General features: G+C 41.6%; 1 protein-coding gene across 1 annotated transcript; it reads left to right on the top strand.

Annotated features, from left to right (window-relative positions):
- Nucleotides 1–6669: 6669 nt before the first annotated feature.
- bpgm (2,3-bisphosphoglycerate mutase) lies at nucleotides 6670–23004 on the top strand. Its single transcript, XM_061970417.2, has 3 exons — nucleotides 6670–6756; nucleotides 12000–12616; nucleotides 21779–23004. Exons 2-3 carry the CDS (start codon nucleotides 12016–12018, stop codon nucleotides 21952–21954), a joined length of 777 nt encoding a protein of 258 aa, XP_061826401.2. The 5' UTR covers nucleotides 6670–6756; nucleotides 12000–12015; the 3' UTR covers nucleotides 21955–23004.
- Nucleotides 23005–23378: the final 374 nt, after the last annotated feature.

Here is a 23378-nt window from a genome sequence, read left to right as displayed (position 1 = left end):
GGGCCCAACGCTCCAGCGCCATCCATTTTCAGGGCTAGTTGATTCGGCAGGTGGGTTGTTACACACTCCTTAGCGGGTTCCGACTTCCATGGCCACCGTCCTGCTGTCTATATCAACCAGGGTGAGCCCCACCCCTTTCGTGAGCGCACTGCGCGCGGAGTGGCCCCTGTTACGCGCCCCCGGCAACAGGGGTGGCGGGCAGGTAAGCTGCGCGGGCGGAGCGCGCGGAGTGACCCCTGTTACGAGCCCCCGGCCACGGGGGTGGCGGGCAGGTAAGCTGCTTACCTGCTGCGCGTGACGCCGGCCGCGGCGAAGGCGGACGAGGCGGGGTGTCGGTGCGGTGGGCGCGGTGGTGACCCTGGACGTGCGTCGGGCCCTTCTCGCGGATCGCCTCAGCTACGGCTCCCGGTGGGGCCCTCTCGGGGGAAGGGGCCTCGGTCCCGGACCCCGGCGAGGCGTCCCTTCTCCGCTCCGTAAAAGTGTCCATCTCTTTTTTTTTTCTTCTTCTGTTGTGGCATATGCAGCAGGTGCCTGCTCGTTTTTCGTATGTGGGTAACAACATTTAACTATGTATATATATTTCCGAATTGGTTTAACTGCCACCCGCCTGAATCTATTTAAAATCTAATTTTTTTTTATTTCAACCGCCCGACCCGACCCGACCCGCGGATAAAATCTAATTTTTTTTAATTTCATCCGCCCGATCCGCGGATAATCCGCGGTTGTGCCCGCAAACCGCGCATCTCTAGTACAAATATATACTATCAGCATAATACAGTCATCACACAAGTTAATCATCAGAGTATATACATTGAAATATTTACATTATTTACAATCTGGGGGTGTGGGATGAGGAGGGTTTGGTTGATATCAGCACTTCAGTCATCATCAGAGAAATGGACATTAAAACCGTGTAGGACTGACTTGGTAGGATATGTACAGCGAGCAGAGAGCATAGTGAGTTCAGATAGCATAAGAACAAGTATATACAGTAGAAATACATTTGATTATTTACAATCCGGGGAGGTGGGATGTGGAGGGTGGAGGGGGTTAGTCAAGGGTTAAAGTTGCCTGGAGGTGTTGTTTTAGTGCAGTTTTGAAGGAGGATAGAGATGCACTTTCTTTTATATATATATTGGGAGTGCATTCCATATTGATGTGGCATAGAAGGAGAATGAGTTAAGACCTTTGTTAGATCGGAATCTGGGTTTAACATGGTTTGTGGAGCTCTCCCTGGTGTTGTGGTTATGGCGGTCATTTACGTTATGGAGGTAGTTTGACGTGTACTTCGGTATCAGGGAGGTGTAGCGGATTTTATAGACTAGGCTCAGTGCAAGTTGTTTTACTCTGTCCTCCACCCTGAGCCAGCCCACTTTGGAGAAGTGGGTAGGAGTGAGGTGTGATCTGGGGTGGAGGTCCAGAAGTAACCTGACTAGCTTGTTCTGGGATGTTTGGAGTCTAGATTTGAGGTGTTTTGGAGGTGCTGGGGTACCAGGAGGTGCATGCGTAATCGCAGTGACGTGCGGTGAGGTTGATGGCTGGTGAGGCACTGACTTCATCACAGTCAGATTTACAAACATATGAACCCTAAAGAGTATCTTATTCACCATTTGATTGGCAGCAGTTAACGGGTTATGTTTAAAAGCTCATACCAGCATTCTTCCCTGCTTGGCACTCAGCATCAAGGGTTGGAATTGGGGGTTAAATCACCAAAAATGATTCCCGGGCGCGGCGCCGCTGCTGCCCACTGCTCCCCTCACCTCCCAGGGGGTGAACAAGGGGATGGGTCAAATGCAGACGACAAATTTCACCACACCTAGTGTGTGTGTGAAAATCATTGGTACTTTAACTTAACTTTAACTTTACACATACAAACTGCAGCACACAAAAAAGCACATTTAATAAAAAAAAAACGTTATTATGGTCTTACCTTTACTTATAAATGAGGTCCACAACTAAATCCCTCACTTAAACTTTCCACGTGCAAGATTGAATCTATTTAAAAAACTGTAACCGAGGGTTTATAAATGTCGCCTATACTGTATGAAATAAATAACATACACAGAGGCTCCAGTTTACACGAGGACCACTTTATTTACCTTCTTTCAAAAACCTCCGCTCCACTCCATGTCATGACTTCCGCTCTTAGTGCCTTCAAAATAAGAGCTCAAGGCATATACTGTATAACAGCGCATAACAGTAAATTAATATCACAAAGAGAAAAGCCCATGGAAATAGGTTACAAAAGTTATTTAATAAGAAGCCAAAGTGCAAAAACAATAATGTTCGTGTTGGAGGAGTTGTGAATTAGATACACCTGCAGTCTGCAGGTGTACCTAATGTTGTGGCCCTGCAGTCATTCACAACTCCTCCAACACGAACATTATTCTTTTTGCACTTTTTGGCTTCTTATGAAATAACTTTTTTAAATAGATTCAATCTTGCACGTGGAAAGTTTAAGTGTGGGCTTTAGTTGATATAACAATTCTACGGCGGGGGTGCAGGAGGCGGGGTTACTGGAGCCTCAGCCAGTGCGTCTTTTGCAGCCGTTTTATAATCGCTCAGCACAAGAAATATGTTACACACATACAGTTGTTGACAAAATACACTGTACATTATATACCTCAGCTAACTAAACTATGGAAATGTATAATATAGTTCATATAGCAATACAGTCTCACTGCACAGCAGGCCAGCAGTTAGCCGAGTCCGGAATCCATGTTGAGGCACTGAGTGACGTGCCTCAACTGGCTGCTGATCACCGCACCGTCTCTTCTCAGTATTTGAATGGCAAATGTGAAAATTCAGCGATTTTGAATACAAATAATCTAAAACTGGTGAAGTTAAATGGAAAATAACTTTATAGTATAATCACTGGATACATATAACATTTTAATTAATTTTTTTTCTTTCCATGATGGCAGGTGAGGGCCCGCCTCACCTGCCTCTAGTGACTGCACGTCACTGCGTAATCGAAAAAGCTGAACGAGAGTTCCCGATAGTATCTTCAAGGTGCTTTTGTTGACCAGAGAGGAGATTCTGTAGAGAAATCTTGTTCGTTGGTTGACCTTTTTGATTACCTTGGTTGCCATTTTATCACAGGAAAGATTAGCCTCTAGAATGGAACCTAGGTAGGTGACCTCATCTTTCCTGGTGATAACAATGTCACCCACTTTTATAGTGAAGTCACTGACTTTCTTGAGATTGATTTGGGACCCAAATAGGATGGATTCCGTTTTACCTAAGTGTATGGATAGCTTATTGTCAGCGAGCCAGGTGCAAATACTAAGGAGTTCAGCACTGAGGATTTTTCCACCTGTGACTTGTCCTTGCCGGATACCAGCAGGGCCGAGTCATCTGCAAACAGGAACAATTCACAGTCGCATGCTGATGACATGTCATTTACGTATATTAGGAACAGTAAAGGCCCTAATACACTGCCTTGGGGGACTCCACAGCTTACTGAGAGGGGGGGACACGATGCCGTTCACCTCTACCACCTGTCCCCTCCCCTCCAATTAAGATTGCATCCAGCTCTATGAGGTTTTATCAAATCCATGAGGAATTGAGGTATTATCAAATCACGTTTAGTAGTTTTTAGTAACCTAAAGAATGTGACTATACCATGATAAGTAAAAACATTTGAGTCCCGCCTTATGATGGAATGATAAAAAAGGCTGAATATTTGTGTTTGTCTTTATTTCAAGTATCCACTAGAGTCGATATTGTACTGTATATTAGACCATACTTGCCAACCTTGAGACCTCCGATTTCGGGGGTTGGGGGTGGGGGCGTGGTCGGGGGCGGGGCGTGGTTGGGTTAAGAGGGGAGGAGTATATTGACAGCTAGAATTCACCAAGTCAAGTATTTCATACATATATATATATATATATATATATATATATATATATACATATATATATATATATACACACAGGTAAAAGCCAGTAAATTAGAATATTTTGAAAAACTTGATTTATTTCAGTAATTGCATTCAAAAGGTGTAACTTGTACATTATATTTATTCATTGCACACAGACTGATGCATTCAAATGTTTATTTCATTTAATTTTGATGATTTGAAGTGGCAACAAATGAAAATCCAAAATTCCGTGTGTCACAAAATTTGAATATTACTTAAGGCTAATACAAAAAAGGGATTTTTAGAAATGTTGGCCAACTGAAAAGTATGAAAATGAAAAATATGAGCATGTACAATACTCAATACTTGGTTGGAGCTCCTTTTGCCTCAATTACTGCGTTAATGCGGCGTGGAATGGAGTCGATGCGTTTCTGGCACTGCTCAGGTGTTATGAGAGCCCAGGTTGCTCTGATAGTGGCCTTCAACTCTTCTGCGTTTTTGGGTCTGGCATTTTGCATCTTCCTTTTCACAATACCCCACAGATTTTCTATGGGGCTAAGGTCAGGGGAGTTGGCGGGCCAATTTAGAACAGAAATACCATGGTCCGTAAACCAGGCACGGGTAGATTTTGCGCTGTGTGCAGGCGCCAAGTCCTGTTGGAACTTGAAATTTCCATCTCCATAGAGCAGGTCAGCAGCAGGAAGCATGAAGTGCTCTAAAACTTGCTGGTTGACCCTGGATCTCAGGAAACAGAGTGGACCGACACCAGCAGATGACATGGCACCCCAAACCATCACCCAACCATGCAAATTTTGCATTTCCTTTGGAAATCGAGGTCCCAGAGTCTGGAGAAAGACAGGAGAGGCACAGGATCCACGTTGCCTGAAGTCTAGTGTAAAGTTTCCAACATCAGTGATGGTTTGGAGTGCCATGTCATCTGCTGGTGTCGGTCCACTCTGTTTCCTGAGATCCAGGGTCAACGCAGCCGTCTACCAGCAAGTTTTAGAGCACTTCATGCTTCCTGCTGCTGACCTGCTCTATAAAGATGGAGATTTCAAGTTCCAACAGGACTTGGCGCCTGCACACAGCGCAAAATCCACCCGTGCCTGGTTTACGGACCATGGTATTTCTGTTCTAAATTGGCCCGCCAACTCCCCTGACCTTAGCCCCATAGAAAATCTGTGGGGTATTGTGAAAAGGAAGATGCAGAATGCCAGACCCAAAAATGCAGAAGAGTTGAAGGCCACTATCAGAGCAACCTGGGCTCTCATAACACCTGAGCAGTGCCAGAAACTCATCGACTCCATGCCACGCCGCATTAACGCAGTAATTGAGGCAAAAGGAGCTCCAACCAAGTATTGAGTATTGTACATGCTCATATTTTTCATTTTCATACTTTTCAGTTGGCCAACATTTCTAAAAATCCCTTTTTTGTATTAGCCTTAAGTAATATTCTAATTTTGTGACACACGGAATTTTGGATTTTCATTTGTTGCCACTTCAAATCATCAAAATTAAATGAAATAAACATTTGAATGCATCAGTCTGTGTGCAATGAATAAATATAATGTACAAGTTACACCTTTTGAATGCAATTACTGAAATAAATCAAGTTTTTCAAAATATTCTAATTTACTGGCTTTTACCTGTATATATATATACATATATATATATATATATATATATATATATATATATCCTGAAAATATGCAAACAAAACTGTGTTTAGATAATTGATACTTCAAACTTGCATAAATAAATATTAAGGAATATAACATAACTTGGCTTCTGAGAGTTTCAAAATGTGATGAATAAAATGCTAAAGTTGTTGATAAACAAGCAATTATTTTAATTAAATATGGTAATTTTAAATGAATTATTATGATAATTTAAAATCAATTATTTCAAATATGTTTATTTTAATGTATAATTCTATGGCTGGATGTAATAAGGAGTCAGGAAAAAATACAAATAAAAATACAATTAATTTTGATGTTTTTAGCAAAATATAGTAAACATTTATTTATTTATTTTTATTTTTTAATTAATAAATAAATAAATAATAAATATATTTATTTTTAGGTAAGATAAACATAATAATACAATTTATCTCTAGTCTGGATGATTTAGTTCTTGTCACCCTGTTGTCCTCCCTTCCTGAAAAAAAGGCTGTCCTCACTCAGGTCCGCCAGGAACTGGAGGGGGCGTGGCTTCCAGCTCCGGCTGAAAATCGGGAGATTTTCGGGAGAATATTTGTCCCGGGAGGTTTTCGGTAGAGGTGCTGAATTTCGGGTGTCTCCCGGAAAATTCGGGAGGGTTGGCAAGTATGTATTAGACCTAAAATGTGATACTAAGTATTTCACTAGAGCAACGGTGACTACAACCACAATAATAAAATGAATAATTATACAACTAATACTTAAGACGTAAGTAAACAAACATACACTAATACCGCCATTTTCTTCATTCCTTCCCCTATGAGGACAGCAGTATACAATTGTACATAAACTGCAGTCATTTCGTCACATCTCCATCTCATAAAGCCGTCAACACGCATCCACTTTAACAACATTAACATTGAAAAAGTAGTAAGTTAATTATTTTAAAGTTAATGACCTTAAATGACGCTTGCTAGTCACCGTCTATATACATACACCCGCCCTTTCTTCGTCTTCTTCTTCCTCGTTGGTGCTTGAACGTGCCCGCCGCCGTCTCCATATATGGGCAGACGTCACTCATGGCACCGCCCATCCGCGAAGACGTCCATTCCTATTGGCTCCCGGCAGCTGTCAATCGCCACCATCACACAGACGCGTTCATGGCCGGCCGAATATTGTCAACATTGCAAGCGACCGTCGCAGCAACATTCCGAGCGGCTTTAAAACCCACGAAGGGTGAGTCTCAGTCCGCTTATGAGTCCCTGTATGTTGCTATTTCGTACAAAGCTTTTCACGGGCATGCACGTTTGTTGTTTCAACGCGTGGGGGTGCCTTTTTATGTCGTGGGGTGCAAGCTAGTCGCCATATTCGCTATATGTTATATTATTAAATAATACATGAATCAGTTGTAACTACACTCCTGCTAACTGTATGTTATAATACCATGATCGTTGGGAATAAAGCTTCATTTTCCAACGTGCGAATCTAATAATAGTAGCACTGTGGTGTTAATTTCCAACCCCCTTTTTATTTAACCTTTAACCTTTAGCTTGCAGTGCTGACACCAAGGGGTGCCCTCAATTGAGTCATGTAAAGCTGCTATAAACATGGCAAATTATCACGTATACATCATCAAAGTTATGTTAATACAGTGTATCAATCAATCAATCAATCAAAGTTGACTTATATAGCCATCCATCCATCGTCTTCCGCTTATCCGAGGTTGGGTCGCGGGGGCAGCAGCCTAAGCAGGGAAGCCCAGACTTCCCTCTCCCCAGCCACTTCGTCCAGTTCTTCACTTATATAGCCCTTAATCACAAATGTCTCAAAGGGCTGCACAAGCCACATCCTCGGCTCAGATCCCACATCAGGGAGATACGGTTAATAATGTGGGAGGCCAGCAGGGGATCCTCGACTGATGCATAAGGAGTGGTCCCGACATGGAACAGCTAGTGCATCATCTGTGGAGGCTGATCCGTGGTGTATAGTATATGTACAGTGGGGCAAAAAAGTATTTAGTCAGCCACCAATTGTGCAAGTTCTCCCACTTAAAATGATGACAGAGGTCTGTAATTTTCATCAAAGGTACACTTCAACTGTGAGAGACAGAATGTGAAAAAAAATCCAGGAATTCACATTGTAGGATTTTTAAAGAATGTATTTGTAAATTATGGTGGAAAATAAGTATTTGGTCAATAACAAAAATTCAACTCAATACTTTGTAATATAACCTTTGTTGGCAATAACAGAGGTCAAACGATTACTATAGGTCTTTACCAGGTTTGCACACACAGTAGCTGGTATTTTGGCCCATTCCTCCATGCAGATCTTCTCGAGAGCAGTGATGTTTTGGGGCTGTCGCCGAGCAACACGGACTTTCAACTCCCTCCACAGATTTTCTATGGGGTTGAGGTCTGGAGACTGGCTAGGCCACTCCAGGACTTTCAAATGCTTCTTACGGAGCCACTCCTTCGTTGCCCGGGCGGTGTGTTTGGGATCATTGTCATGCTGGAAGACCCAGCCACGTTTCATCTTCAAAGCTCTCACTGATGGAAGGAGGTTTTGGCTCAAAATCTCACGATACATGGCCCCATTCATTCTTTCCTTAACACGGGTCAGTCGGCCTGTCCCCTTAGCAGAAAAACAGCCCCAAAGCATGATGTTTCCACCCCCATGCTTCACAGTAGGTATGGTGTTCTTGGGATGCAACTCAGTATTCTTCTTCCTCCAAACACGACGAGTTGGTTTCATCTGACCACATGACATTCTCCCAATCCTCTGCTGTATCATCCATGTGCTCTCTGGCAAACTTCAGACGGGCCTGGACATGCACTGGCTTAAGCAGGGGGACACGTCTGGCACTGCAGGATTTGATTCCCTGTCGGCGTAGTGTGTTACTGATGGTAACCTTTGTTACTTTGGTCCCAGCTCTCTGCAGGTCATTCACCAGGTCACCCCGTGTGGTTCTGGGATTTTTGCTCACCGTTCTCATGATCATTTTGACCCCACGGGATGAGATCTTGCGTGGAGCCCCAGATCGAGGGAGATTATCAGTGGTCTTGTATGTCTTGCATTTTCTGATAATTGCTCCCACAGTTGATTTTTTCACACCAAGCTGCTTTCCTATTGTAGATTCACTCTTCACAGTCTGATGCAGGTCTACAATTCTTTTCCTGGTGTCCTTCGACAGCTCTTTGGTCTTGGTCATAGTGGAGTTTGGAGTCTGACTGTTTGAGGCTGTGGACAGGTGTCTTTTATACAGATAACAAGTTCAAACAGGTGCCATTAATACAGGTAACGAGTGGAGGACAGAAGAGCTTCTTAAAGAAGAAGTTACAGGTCTGTGAGAGCCAGAGATCTTCCTTGTTTGAAGTGACCAAATACTTATTTTCCACCATAATTTACAAATAAATTCTGTAAAATTCCTACAATGTGAATTCCTGGATTTTTTTTTCACATTCTGTCTCTCACAGTTGAAGTGTACCTATGATAAAAAATTTCAGACCTCTGTCATCATTTTAAGTGGGAGAACTTGCACAATCGGTGGCTGACTAAATACTTTTTTGCCCCATTGTATAGGTATATACCCCAGGGCAGCTGTGGCTATGAAAGTAGCTTACCACCACCAGGTGTGAATGAATGATGGGTTCTACATGTAAAGCGACTTTGGGTACTTAGAAAAGCGCTATATAAATCCCAGTTATTATTATTATTATTATATGTATATAAAAGTATATACAGTATAGGCGTAATATGATCAAACTTTATTTTTCTTGTCAAAAGTCTAGCAGCCACAAACTGTAATATTTTAATGCTAGACATAGAGAGACCCCAAAATAATATGTTACAGTAACGAACGCATGAATAAAGATCTTAGCGAATTTTAGCGCTATTACAGAGATGAAAGAAGGCTGTTTTAGTGACACTCTTAATGTGTTACTCACATGAGAGAGTCAGGTCGAAGATAATAACCAGATTCTTTACCCAGTCACTTTGTGTCATTGTTTTGTTGTCAAATGTTAAGGTGGTATTATTAAATGAGTGTATAATTGTTTTGTTCTCAAATGTTAAAGTGGTATTATTAAATAGGTGTATAATAGTTTGGTTCTCAAACATTAAGGTGGTATTATTAAATGAGTGTATAATTGTTTTGTTGTCAAATGTTAAGGTGGTATTATTAAACAAGTGTAAATTTGTTTGGTTGTCAAATGTTAAGGTGGTATTATTTTTGGTTGTCAAATGTTAAAGTGGTATTATTAAATAAGTGTATAATTGTTTTGTTCTCAAATGTTAAGGTGGTATTATTAAATAAGTGTATAATTGTTTTGTTGTCAAATGTTAAGATGATATTATTAAACAAGTGTAAAATTGTTTGGTTGTCAAACATTAAGGTGGTATTATTAAATAAGTGTATAATTGTTTTGTTGTCAAATGTTAAGGTGGTATTATTAAATAAGTGTATAATTGTTTTGTTGTCAAATGTTAAGGTGGTACTATTAAATAAGTGTATAATTGTTTTGTTGTCAAATGTTAAGGTGGTAATATTAAATGAGTGTATAATTGTTTGGTTGTCAAATGTTAAGGTGGTATTATTAAACAAGTGTAAAATTGTTTGGTTGTCAAATGTTAAGGTGGTAATATTAAATAAGTGTATAATTGTTTTGTTGTCAAATTATAAAGTGGTATTATTAAATAGGTGTATAATTGTTTGGTTGTCAAACGTTAAGTGGTATTATTAAATAGGTGTATAATTGTTTGGTTGTCAAATGTTAAGGTGGTATTATTAAATAAGTGTATAATTGTTTTCTGGTCAAATGTTAAGGTGGTATTATTAAATAAGTGTATAATTGTTTTGTTGTCAAATGTTAAGGTGGTATTATTAAATAGATGTATAATTGTTTGGTTGTCAAATGTTAAGGTGGTATTATTAAATACGTGTATAATTGTTTTGTTGTCAAATGTTAAGGTGGTATTATTAAATACGTGTATAATTGTTTTGTTGTCAAATGTTAAGGTGGTATTATTAAATACGTGTATAATTGTTTTGTTGTCAAATGTTAAGGTGGTATTATTAAACAAGTGTAAAATTGTTTGGTTGTCAAACATTAAGGTGGTATTATTAAATAAGTGTATAATTGTTTTGTTGTCAAATGTTAAGGTGGTAATATTAAATGAGTGTATAATTGTTTTGTTGTCAAATGTTAAGGTGGTACTATTAAATAAGTGTATAATTGTTTTGTTGTCACATGTTAAGGTGGTAATATTAAATGAGTGTATAATTGTTTGGTTGTGAAATGTTAAGGTGGTATTATTAAACAAGTGTAAAATTGTTTGGTTGTCAAATGTTAAGGTGGTATTATTAAATACGTGAATAATTGTTTTGTTGTCAAATGTTAAAGGTGTATAATTGTTTTGTTGTCAAATGGTAAGGTGGTTTTATTAAATAAGTGTATAATTGTTTTGTTGTCATATGTTAAGGTGGTATTATTAAATAAGTGTATAATTGTTTTGTTGTCAAATGTTAAGGTGGTATTATTAAATAGGTGTATAATTGTTTGGTTGTCAAATGTTAAGGTGGTATTATTAAAAGAGTGTATAATTGTTTTGTTGTCAAATGTTAAGGTGGTACTATTAAATAAGTGTATAATTGTTTTGTTGTCAAATGTTAAGGTGGTAATATTAAATGAGTGTATAATTGTTTTGTTGTCAAATGTTAAAGGTGTATAATTGTTTTGTTGTCAAATGATAAGGTGGTTTTATTAAATAGGTGTATAATTGTTTGACTGTCAAATGTTAAGGTGGTACTATTAAATGAGTGCATAATTGTTTTTTTGTCAAATGTTAAGGTGGTACTATTAAATAAGTGTATAATTGTTTTGTTGTCAAATGTTAAGGTGGTAATATTAAATGAGTGTATAATTGTTTTGTTGTCAAATGTTAAGGTGGTACTATTAAATAAGTGTATAATTGTTTTGTTGTCACATGTTAAGGTGGTAATATTAAATGAGTGTATAATTGTTTGGTTGTGAAATGTTAAGGTGGTATTATTAAATCCGTGTATAATTGTTTTGTTGTCAAATGTTAAGGTGGTTTTATTAAATAAGTGTATAATTGTTTTGTTGTCATGTTAAGGTGGTATTATTAAATAAGTGTATAATTGTTTTGTTGTCAAATGTTAAGGTGGTATTATTAAATGAGTGTATAATTGTTTTGTTGTCAAATGTTAAGGTGGTATTATTAAATAGGTGTATAATTGTTTTGTTGTCAAATGTTAAGGTGGTATTATTAAATAGGTGTATAATTGTTTTGTTGTCAAATGTTAAGGTGGTATTATTAAATAGGTGTATAGCAGGACCGATAATCAACATTTCTGTTTTCTCAGTGAAAAGAACATTTCCTACCCTTTGTATTGTTGACACTTTTTAACACGTCTTGTTTTTATAGTATAGCATAAGTAACTTCTGCTCGTTATTGTGCAGGTTTGTGGTGCAGCAGATGTCCAAGTACAGACTCTTCCTCCTGAGGCATGGCGAGGGGGCGTGGAACCGCGAGAACCGCTTTTGCAGCTGGGTGGACCAGAAGCTGAGCGAGGACGGCGTGAAGGAGGCCCGGGACTGTGGCAGGCTCCTGAAGGAGCTGGGCTACAAGTTTGACGTGGTCTTCACCTCCATCCTCAGCCGCTCCATCCAGACGGCCTGGCTGGTGCTGGAGGCCATGGGCCAGGAGTGGGTCCCCGTGGTCAAGTCCTGGAGGCTCAACGAGCGCCACTACGGCGCCCTGATAGGCCTGAACCGGGGGGAAATGGCCCTCCAGCACGGCGAGGAGAAAGTGAAATTGTGGAGGAGGGGCTATGACATTACCCCGCCCCCTATAGAGGAGCAGCACCCGTACTTCCACGAAATCTACAACGATCGCAGATACACCACGTGTGACGTGGAGAAGGAGAAGCTGCCCCGCGCCGAGAGCTTGAAGGAGGTGTTGCTCAGGCTGCTGCCCTACTGGGAAGGCACGGTGGTGCCAGAAATACAGGAAGGAAGAACGGTGCTCATTTCCGCTCATGGAAACAGCTGCAGGGCCCTGCTCAAACACCTGGAAGGTACGCTGCACGTCTCGTGCTCCTCCTTCAGCTGCAGCCTCCCCTCATGCTGGAGGGTTGGAGCTGTCCAAAAAAGGCCAGTTAGTTTATGGTAACACTTAGAGATGTCCGATAATGGCTTTTTTGCCGATATTCCGATATTGCCCAACTCTTAATCAGAGGTGGGTAGTAACGCGCTACATTTACTCCGTTACATCTACTTGAGTAACTTTTGGGATAAATTGTACTTCTAAGAGTAGTTTTAATGCAACATACTTTTACTTTTACTTGAGTATATTTATAGAGAAGAAACGCTACTTTTACTCCGCTACTTTTATCTACATTCAGCTCGCTACTTGCTACTAATTTTTATCGATCTGTTAATGCACGCTAGAGATGGGCGGATAGGCAATTATTTCATCCGCAACCGCGTCAGAAAGTCGTCAACCATCCGCCATCCACCCGATGTAACGTTTGATCAGAACTGCATCCGCCCACCATCCGCCCGTTGTTATATATCTAATATTAATAAAAAAAATTAAAAAAAAGGGTGAAAACTACGCGAATTGCACCTTGTGCAGACAAGATTTTTCGATCGGACACGGAGGAATTAGCGATGTAAAAGACCACGTTGGGACAAAAAAACACAAGTCTAATGCCGTTGCTAGCGATACAAGTGGAAAACTTTCAACGTTTTTCGTCGCCCAAACAGATTCTTTGGATGTGATAAATGCCGAAGTTTTATTTACGGAGGCAATAATTGAGCATGGACTTCCAATCGCACTGGCTGATCACATGGGACAGTTAATAATGTAATGCAACCTTTAAAAATCATTACGCGGTGATCGCGATCCCAAAAATAAACTTTTCTTGCCTGATAATGTCCAGAAAAATTCGCTTTATATTACTATAGAGTCCTTTTAACGAATGAGTTTGATGGTTTATCACAAACCTTAAATGAAAGAAGTCCTTTGTTCTCCTGCACCATGCATGCGCAATCCTGTCGGCTGTATTTCACAGCACGACATACTGTAAAAAGTGTTTATACTATTTATACTTTCAATTAACAAATTGAAGTCTTGTGAAAGGTTGACAGGATAACTGGCATTAACTGTCAAAATAATTTCAAACTATTGAAGTTAGCTTACAGAATAAACATGTCAATCAACCCATATGATTTTTGCTGTAATATTTTTGTTTTGAAAAGTCACTGTGACTGATAGAAAAGTGATGGTTTTAGCAACATTTTAACCTGTCTGAATGCTAATAGTCATTTTGCGTCGGGGGGCGAAGCCCTGAACCCTCCACCAGGACTTTGTCCTGGACCTACCGGGGCCTGCGGCCCTTGGACCCTGGCTACTAGGTTTTTCTGATTTAAAAGTTGGCAGGTATGGTGAGGTTATAAAGCTTTTGCCTGTTAAAGAAAGGAGACTGATCCAATGCACAGACATTCGCGTGCCACGCTGTCACGACCCAGACGCACACCAGTGCGCAATCATATGGGAGCCGCGCTGAGCGCACCTCCAAGCGCGTCTCGCTGCCGGCGACGGCCGGGTATATGGGCCCACGCTCCAGCGCCATCCATTTTCAGGGCTAGTTGATTCGGCAGGTGGGTTGTTACACACTCCTTAGCGGGTTCCAACTTCCATGGCCACCGTCCTGCTCTCTATATCAACCAGGGTGAGCCCCACCCCTTTCATGAGCGCACTACGTGCGGAGTGACCCCTGTTACGCGCCCCCGGCAACAGGGGTGGCAAGCAGGTAAGCTGCGCGGGCGGAGCGCGCGGAGTGACCCATGTTACGAGCCCCCGGCCACGGGGGTGGCGGGCAGGTAAGCTGCTTACCTGCTGCGCGTGACGCCGGCCGCGGCGAAAGCGGACGAGGCGGGGTGTCGGTGCGGTGGGCGCGGTAGTGACCCTGGACGTGCGTCGGGCCCTTCTCGCGGATCGCCTCAGCTACGGCTCCCGGTGGGGCCCTCTCGGGGGAAGGGGCCTCGGTCCCGGACCCCGGCGAGGCGTCCCTTCTCCGCTCCGTAAAAGTGTCCATCTCTTCTTTTTTCTTCTTCTGTTGTGGCATATGCTGCAGGTGCCTGCTCGTTTTTCGTATGTGGGTAACAACATTTAACTATGTATATATATTTCCCAATTGGTTTAACTGCCACCCGCAAAAAAAAAAAAATAAAAAAAAATTGATCCGCCCGACCCGACCCGCGAGCGGATAAAATCTTAGTTTTTTTAATTTCATCCGCCCGATCCGCGGATAATCCGCGGACTCCGCGGTTGTGTCCGCAAACCGCGCATCTCTAATGCACGCTTTGTTTGTTTTGGTCTGTCAGACAGACCTTCATAGTGCCTGCGTTTCAACAAATACAGTCACTGGTGACGTTCACTCCGTTCCACCAATCAGATGCAGTCACTGGTGACGTTGGACCAATCAAACAGAGCTTTAAGTCACATGACCTGACTTAAACAAGTTGAAAAGCGTATTCGGGTGTTACCATTTAGTGGTCAATTGTACGGAATATGTACTGTACTGTGCAATCTACTAATACAAGTTTCAATCAATCAATCAAAAGTGTGAAGGAAAAAAAGACCCTTTTTTATTTCAACCGTACATCCCGTCAAAAGCCTAAAGACTGACTGCACAGTTCCTGTCTTCACAATAAAAGTGCCGCTCCAATCGCGCCTGCGCTTTCAAAATAAGAGTCTCCGAAAGCCAGCGCAAACAAGCTAGCAAGCTACGGAGTTTGCCGCCAATGTGTTTCTTGTAAAGTGTATACAAACGAATATGGAAGCTGGACAAAAAAGATGCCAAAAACCAACAACTTTCATGTGGTATTAGACAGAAAGGAGGAACTTTTTTTCTCCTCCATTTGAAAACGAGGACGTTATCATCACTACTGTCTGATTCCAATCAATGGAAGTCATCAGAATCAGGTAATACACCGACTTATATTCTTGTCTTCATGAAAGAAAGGAATCTATATGTTAAACATGCATGTATAATTATTAAAACACCTTTAACATGTAAACAAAAACGGCAAAATAAATAAATATAAATTATATACTGTATATATCAATGTATGTATATATATATATATATGTGTATATATATATGTATGTGTGGGAAAAAAATCACAAGACTATTTCATCTCTACAGGCCTGTTTCATGAGGGGGGGTACCCTCAATCATCAGGAGATTTTAATGGGAGCATTCGCATACCATGGTTTATATAGGGCACAGAGTGGGTGGGTACAGGCTGGCCTAGGGGCGTGGTGATTGGCTCATGTGTTACCTAGGAGGTGTTTCCGTCTATGGCAGCATGTTGTTACAATTTCGCTGCGCTTGTTGAGGGATGACAGGTCTGGACGGTAAATAATAAACAGTTTCTCTTTCAAGCATAGGTTGCATCTTTTATTACCACTATTGTAAGGTGTGCTGGATGCAAGAATTTGCCATGTTATTGAATATTCAACATTATTGTCTTTGAGGTCCCAAATGTGTTTGCTGAGTTCTGTGGTATTTCGCAGGTTTTTGTTCCTGAAAGAAGCCTTGTGATTGTTCCATCTGGTTTTGAATTCTCCCTCGGTTAATCCTACATATGTGTCGGATGTGTTAATGTCCTTGCGTATTACCTTAGATTGGTAGACAACTGATGTTTGTAAGCACCCCCCGTTGAGAGGGCAATCAGGTTTCTTTCGACAGTTACATCCTTTGTTGGTTTTGGAGTCGCTCTGTCCGGGGGCCGACGGCTCATTTGCAATTGTTTTGTTGTGGTTTGAGATGATTTGTCGTATATTGTTCATGCAGCTGTAGCTCAATTTAATGTTGTTCTTGTTGAATACTTTTCTTAGGGTGTTGTCTTTGGGAAAGTGTTTGTCAATCAGATTGAGGAATTTGTGTCCAATGTTCGTTGAGACGTTTTTGCTGTATGGGGGGTTGTACCAGATGATGTCGTTTCGTTTTCTGTTCTTTTTTGGCTGGTTTCCTGGCGTGGGTTCATAGGTGAGGGTGAAATTGTATCCGCTTTCATCAATATATATATATATATATATATATATATATATATATATATATATATATATATATATATATATATATATATATATATTTGTGTGTATATATATATATATGTATATATATATATATATATATATATATATATATATATATATATATATGATATGTGTGTGTATGTTACTCATCAGTTACTCAGTACTTGAGTAGTTTTTTCACAACATACTTTTTACTTTTACTCAAGTAAATATTTGGGTGACTACTCCTTACTTTTACTTGAGTAATAAATCTCTAAAGTAACAGTACTCTTACTTGAGTACAATTTCTGGCTACTCTACCCACCTCTGCTCTTAATTACCGATTCCGATATCAACCGATACCGATATACACAGTCGTGGAATAAACACATTATTATGCCTAATTTTGTTGTGATGCCCCACTGGATGCATTAAACAATGTAACTTTACCGTGAATTGATTAACGTGGACCCCGACTTAAACAAGTTGAAAAACTTATTCGGATGTTACCATTTAGTGGTCAATTGTACGGAATATTTACTGTACTGTGCAATCTACAAACCCCGTTACAATATGAGTTGGGAAATTGTGTTAGATGTAAATATAAACGGAATACAATGATTTGCAAATCCTTCTCAACCCATATTCAGTTGAATATGCTACAAAGACAACATATTTGATGTTCAAACTGATAAAAAAAATGTTTTACAAATAATTATTAACTTTAGAATTTGATACAAGCAACACGTGTTAAAGAAGTTGGGAAAGGTGGCAATAAATACTGATAAAGTTGAGGAATGCTCATCAAACACTTATTTGGAACATCCCACAGGTGTGCAGGCTAATTGGGAACAGGTGGGTGCCATGATTGGGTATAAAAACAGCTTCCCAAAAAAATGCTCAGTCTTTCACAAGAAAGGATGGGGCGAGGTACACCCCTTTGTCCACAACTGCGTGAGCAAATAGTCAAACCGTTTAAGAACAACGTTTCTCAAAGTGCAATTGCAAGAAATTTAGGGATTTCAACATCTACGGTCCGTAATATCATCAAAAGGTTCAGAGAATCTGGAGAAATCACTCCACGTAAGCGGCATGGCCGGAAACCAACATTGAATGACCGTGACCTTCGATCCCTCAGATGGCACTGTATCAAAAACCGACATCAATCTCTAAAGGATATCACCACATGGGCTCAGGAACACTACAGAAAACCACTGTCACTAAATACAGTTGGTCGCTACATCTGTAAGTGCAAGTTAAAGCTCTACTATGCAAAGCGAAAGCCATTTATCAACAACATCCAGAAACGCCGCCGGCTTCTCTGGGCCCGAGATCATCTAAAATGGACTCATGCAAAGTGGAAAAGTGTTCTGTGGTCTGACGAGTCCACATTTCAAATTGTTTTTGGAAATATTCGACATTGTGTCATCCGGACCAAAGGGGAAGCGAACCATCCAGACTGTTATCGACGCAAAGTTCAAAAGCCCGCATCTGTGATGGTATGGGGGTGCATTAGTGCCCAAGGCATGGGTAACTTACACATCTGTGAAGGCTCCATTAATGCTGAAAGGTACATACAGGTTTTGGAACAACATATGCTGCCATCTAAGCGCCGTCTTTTTCATGGACGCCCCTGCTTATTTCAGCAAGACAATGCCAAGCCACATTCAGCACGTGTTACAACAGCGTGGCTTCGTCAAAAAAAGAGTGCGGGTACTTTCCTGGCCCGCCTGCAGTCCAGACCTGTCTCCCATCGAAAATGTGTGGCGCATTATGAAGCGGAAAATACGACAGCGGAGACCCCGGACTGTTGAACGACTGAAGCTCTACATAAAACAAGAATGGGAAAGAATTCCACTTTCAAAGCTTCAACAATTAGTTTTCTCAGTTCCCAATCGTTTATTGAGTGTTGTTAAAAGTAAAGGTGATGTAACACAGTGGTGAACAAGCCCTTTCCCAACTACTTTGGTACGTGTTGCAGCCATGAAATTCTAAGTTAATTATTATTTGCAAAAAAAAAAAAAAAGTTTATGAGTTTGAACATCAATTATCTTGTCTTTGTAGCATATTCAACTGAATATGGGTTGAAAAGGATTTGCAAATCATTGTATTCCGTTTATATTTGCATCTAACACAATTTCCCAACTCATATGGAAACGAGGTTTGTACTAATACAAGTTTCAATCAATCAATCAAAAACAAGGTTTTCCAAAATAAGAGAACAACTTCGACTCCAGTTGTGGGAAAAAAAAATGCCAACATGGCACTGCCACGTTTCTTATTGAAGTCACAAAGTGCATTATTTTTTTTAACATGCCTCAAAACAGCAGCTTGGAATTTGGGACATGCTCGGGGGGCGGGGTTGGAGGGGAATGGTTTGAATCGGTTGAAAAATGTGTAAATGGTGGAAGTTTGAAAAATGGCCAATTCATTTTGAATGGGAAAAATGGCCCGGAAAACCAAGAATTCTGGAAATTCTGGGAATTTTTGGAATTTGTCAAGGGAAAGCTTGCGATTCCCAAATAGTCTGAACAGTTTGAAGTTGGAACGCTTTGAATCGGATAAAAAAAAATGTGGGAGTTGTGGAACTTTGAAAAATGTCCCATTCTTTTCAATGGGAATTTTTGTGAAAATACTAACAATTTGAATGTTGTTAATTAGTTTAAATGGCTGGTGTTAGAATTCTTCAAATTGGTAGTAGTAACATTTTTATTTGAGAAATGGTATTACGGAATTTCGGGAAAACTGGGAAATTTTTCCAGCTCAAAAAAAAAATAATTGTTTTTTGTTCTGTGGGGCTGTCTTGGTTGACAAGACTCTGCAGCATCGCGTGGACATCGGGGGCGGTGCCACTGGATTGGCAGACCGGGGTGGTGGTTCCTCTCTTTAAGAAGGGGAACCGGAGGGTGTGTTCTAACTATCGTGGGATCACACTCCTCAGCCTTCCCGGTAAGGTCTATTCAGGTGTACTGGAGAGGAGGCTACGACGGATAGTCGAACCTCGGATTCAGGACGAACAGTGTGGTTTTCGTCCTGGTCGTGGAACTGTGGACCAGCTCTATACTCTCCGCAGGGTCCTTGAGGGTGCATGGGAGTTTGCCCAACCAGTCTACATGTGCTTTGTGGACTTGGAGAAGGCATTCGACCGTGTCCCTCGGGAAGTCCTGTGGGGAGTGCTCAGAGAGTACGGGGTATCGGACTGTCTGATTGTGGCAGTCCGCTCCCTGTATGATCAGTGTCAGAGCCTGGTCCGCATTGCCGGTAGTAAGTCGGTCACGTTTCCAGTGAGGGTTGGACTCCGCCAAGGCTGCCCTTTGTCACCCATTCTGTTCATAACTTTTATGGACAGAATTTCTAGGCGCAGTCAAGGCGTTGAGGGGATCTGGTTTGGTGGCTGCAGGATTAGGTCTCTGCTTTTTGCAGATGATGTGGTCCTGATGGCTTCATCTGGCCAGGATCTTCAGCTCTCACTGGATCGGTTCGCAGCTGAGTGTGAAGCGACTGGGATGAGAATCAGCACCTCCAAGTCCGAGTCCATGGTTCTCGCCCGGAAAAGGGTGGAGTGCCATCTCCGGGTTGGGGAGGAGATCTTGCCCCAAGTGGAGGAGTTCAAGTACCTCGGAGTCTTGTTCACGAGTGAGGGAAGAGTGGATCGTGAGATCGACAGGCGGATCGGTGCGGCGTCTTCAGTAATGCGGACGCTGTATCGATCCGTTGTGGTGAAGAAGGAGCTGAGCCGGAAGGCAAAGCTCTCAATTTACCGGTCGATCTACGTTCCCATCCTCACCTATGGTCATGAGCTTTGGGTTATGACCGAAAGGACAAGATCACGGGTACAAGCGGTCTAAATGAGTTTCCTCCGCCGGGTGGCGGGGCTCTCCCTTAGAGATAGGGTGTGAAGCTCTGCCATCCGGGAGGAGCTCAAAGTAAAGCCGCTGCTCCTCCACATGGAGAGGAGCCAGATGAGGTGGTTCGGGCATCTGGTTAGGATGCCACCCAAACGTCTCCCTAGGGAGGTGTTTAGGGCACGTCCGACCGGTAGGAGGCCGCGGGGAAGACCCAGGACACGTTGGGAAGACTATGTCTCTCGGCTGGCCTGGGAACGCCTCGGGGTCCCACAGGAAGAGCTGGACGAAGTGGCTGGGGAGAGGGAAGTCTGGGCTTCCCTGCTTAGGCTGCTGCCCCCGCGACCCGACCTCGGATAAGCGGAAGAAGATGGATGGATGGATGGATGGTTTTTTGTTCTGATTATTAGGAATGATTTGACGGTGGAACGGTTAAAGTGGGTTGAAAAATGTGGAAGGAGTAGTCGACAGAAAAAAAGGGTGGAAAAAACGGGAATTCCTGGAATGTTTTTGAACTTGAAATGTTTTTTAGTTTGAATGTCCAGGATGAGTGGAATGTGTTGAAGGTGGAATGGTTTGAATAAAAAAAAAAAACGGGGTTTGGTGGTAGCGGGTGGTGTATATTGTAGCGTCCCGGAAGAGTTAGTGCTGCAAAGGATTCTGGGTATTTGTTCTGTTGTGTTACGGTGCGGATGTTCTCCCGAAATGTGTTTGTCATTCTTGTTTGGTGTGGGTTCACAGTGTGGCGCATATTTGTAACAGTGTTAAAGTTGTTTATACGGCCACCCTCAGTGTGACCTGTATTGCTGTTGACCAAGTATGCCTTGCATTCACTTATGTGTGTGTAAAAGCCGTAGATATTATGTGACTGGGCCGGCACGCTACTTGCAACATCAGGGCTGCACAGCTTTGAGAAAAAACACTTTTTTTCTCCATAATTTCAATTTGCGATTTGCAATCGCTGAGGATTCTGGGAGATGTCGTTTATTTTCAGACCTGGTCAACACCAAAGTGCCGGAAAAAAAATGACACCCCCAAGTTTTTGTCAGGCATCACGGTTTTATTGTGAAAACTTTGGAACCAAATGTACAAAACCGTCACACATGTATGTTATAATATTTAAAGATGTATAAATAATGGAATGGTATACCCTGAATCGTAACCAAATGGCGAGATGGCCAAAAATTCCCACCTCTAATAGACAGTGGTTAGCTTCTTTTTGCACTTGTATGACAGCTTACAATGTTATTTAAAAGATTGCCTATGCAGCTAACGAGCCCTGTCTTCTTACATGACCACATCAGGAATATCGGACGAGGACATCGCCAGCGTGACTCTGCCCACGGGGATTCCCGTCTTGCTGGAGCTGGACAAAGATCTGAGGCCCGTGAAGGCTCGCCAGCTGCTGGGAGACCAGGAGAAGATCCAGGCTGCCATTAAAAAGGTGGAGGATCAGGGGAAAGCCAAGGCAAGCACTTGAAACGCACGCCAGACCTTCTGAAGCATACTTGCCAACCCTCCCGAGTTTTCCGGGAGACTCCCCAAATTCAGCGCCTCTCCCGAAAAACTCCCAGGGACAAATATTCTCCTGAAAATCTCCCGATTTTCAGCCGTAGCTGGAAGCCACGCCCCCTCCAGCTTCATGCGGACCTGAGTGAGGACAGCCTTTTTTTTATGATGGGAGGACAACAGGGTGACAAGAACTAAATCATCCAGACTAGAGATAAAGTGTATTATTATGTTTATTTTACCTAAAAATAAATATATTTATTAATTAAAAAAAAAAAATAAACTAAATACATTTTTACTATATTTTGCTAAAAACATCAAAATTAATTGTATTTTTATTTGTATTTTTTCGTGACTCCTTATTACATCCAGCCGTAGAATTATACATTAAAATAAATAATTGATTTTAAATGATCATAATAATTCATTTAAAATGACCATATTTAATTATTAAAATAATTGCTTGTTTATCAACAACTTTAGCATTTTATTCATTACATTTTGAAACTCTCAGAAGCCAAGTTACCGTATTTTCCGCACCATAAGCCGCCCCGTGTTATAAGCCGCGCCTTCAATGAACGGCATATTTCAAAACTTTGTCCACCTTTAAGCCGCCCCGTGTTGTAAGCCGCATCTAACTGCGCTACAGGGAATGTCAAAAAAACAGTCAGATAGGTCAGTTAAACTTTAATAATATATTAAAAACCAGCGTTCTAACAACTCTGTTCACTCCCAAAATGTACGGTAATGTGCAAATGTGCAATCACAAACATAGTAAAATTCAAAATAGTGCAGAGCAATAGCAATAACTTAATGTTGCTCGAACGTTAATGTCACAACACACAAAATAAACATAACACTCACTTTCTGAAGTTATTCTTCATTCATAAATCCCTCGAATTCTTCTCCTACGGTGTCCGAATTAAAAAGTTGGGCGAATAGGGGATCCAAAATGGCCGGCTCCGTCTCGTCGAAGTCATCAGAGTCAGTGTCGCTGTTGTTTTTCCAGCAGTTCCGTGAATCCTGCCTTCCGGAAAGCTTGGACCACAGTTGAGCCCGAAATATCCGCCCAGGCATTTACGATCCACTGGCAGATGTTGGCGTATGTCGTCCGGCGCTGTCTCCCTGTCTTAGTGAAGGTGTGTTCGCCTTCGGTCATCCATTGTTCCCACGCCGTTCGCAGTCATGCTTTAAATGCCTTGTTGACACCAATATCGAGCGGTTGGAGTTCTTTGGTTAATCCACCCGGAATGACGGCGAGTGTTGTATTTGTGTGCTTCACTTGTTTTTTGACACCATCTGTGATGTGGGCGCGCATGGAGTCGTATATCAACATGGACGGAGCTGCGTGAAAAAAGCCACCCGGCCTCTTCGCGTAAACTTCCCTTAACCACT

Source organism: Nerophis lumbriciformis, linkage group LG10 (assembly GCF_033978685.3).
Source record: "Nerophis lumbriciformis linkage group LG10, RoL_Nlum_v2.1, whole genome shotgun sequence".
Classification (NCBI taxonomy): Eukaryota; Metazoa; Chordata; class Actinopteri; order Syngnathiformes; family Syngnathidae; genus Nerophis; species Nerophis lumbriciformis.
This window is presented reverse-complemented; position numbering and strand designations above follow the sequence as displayed.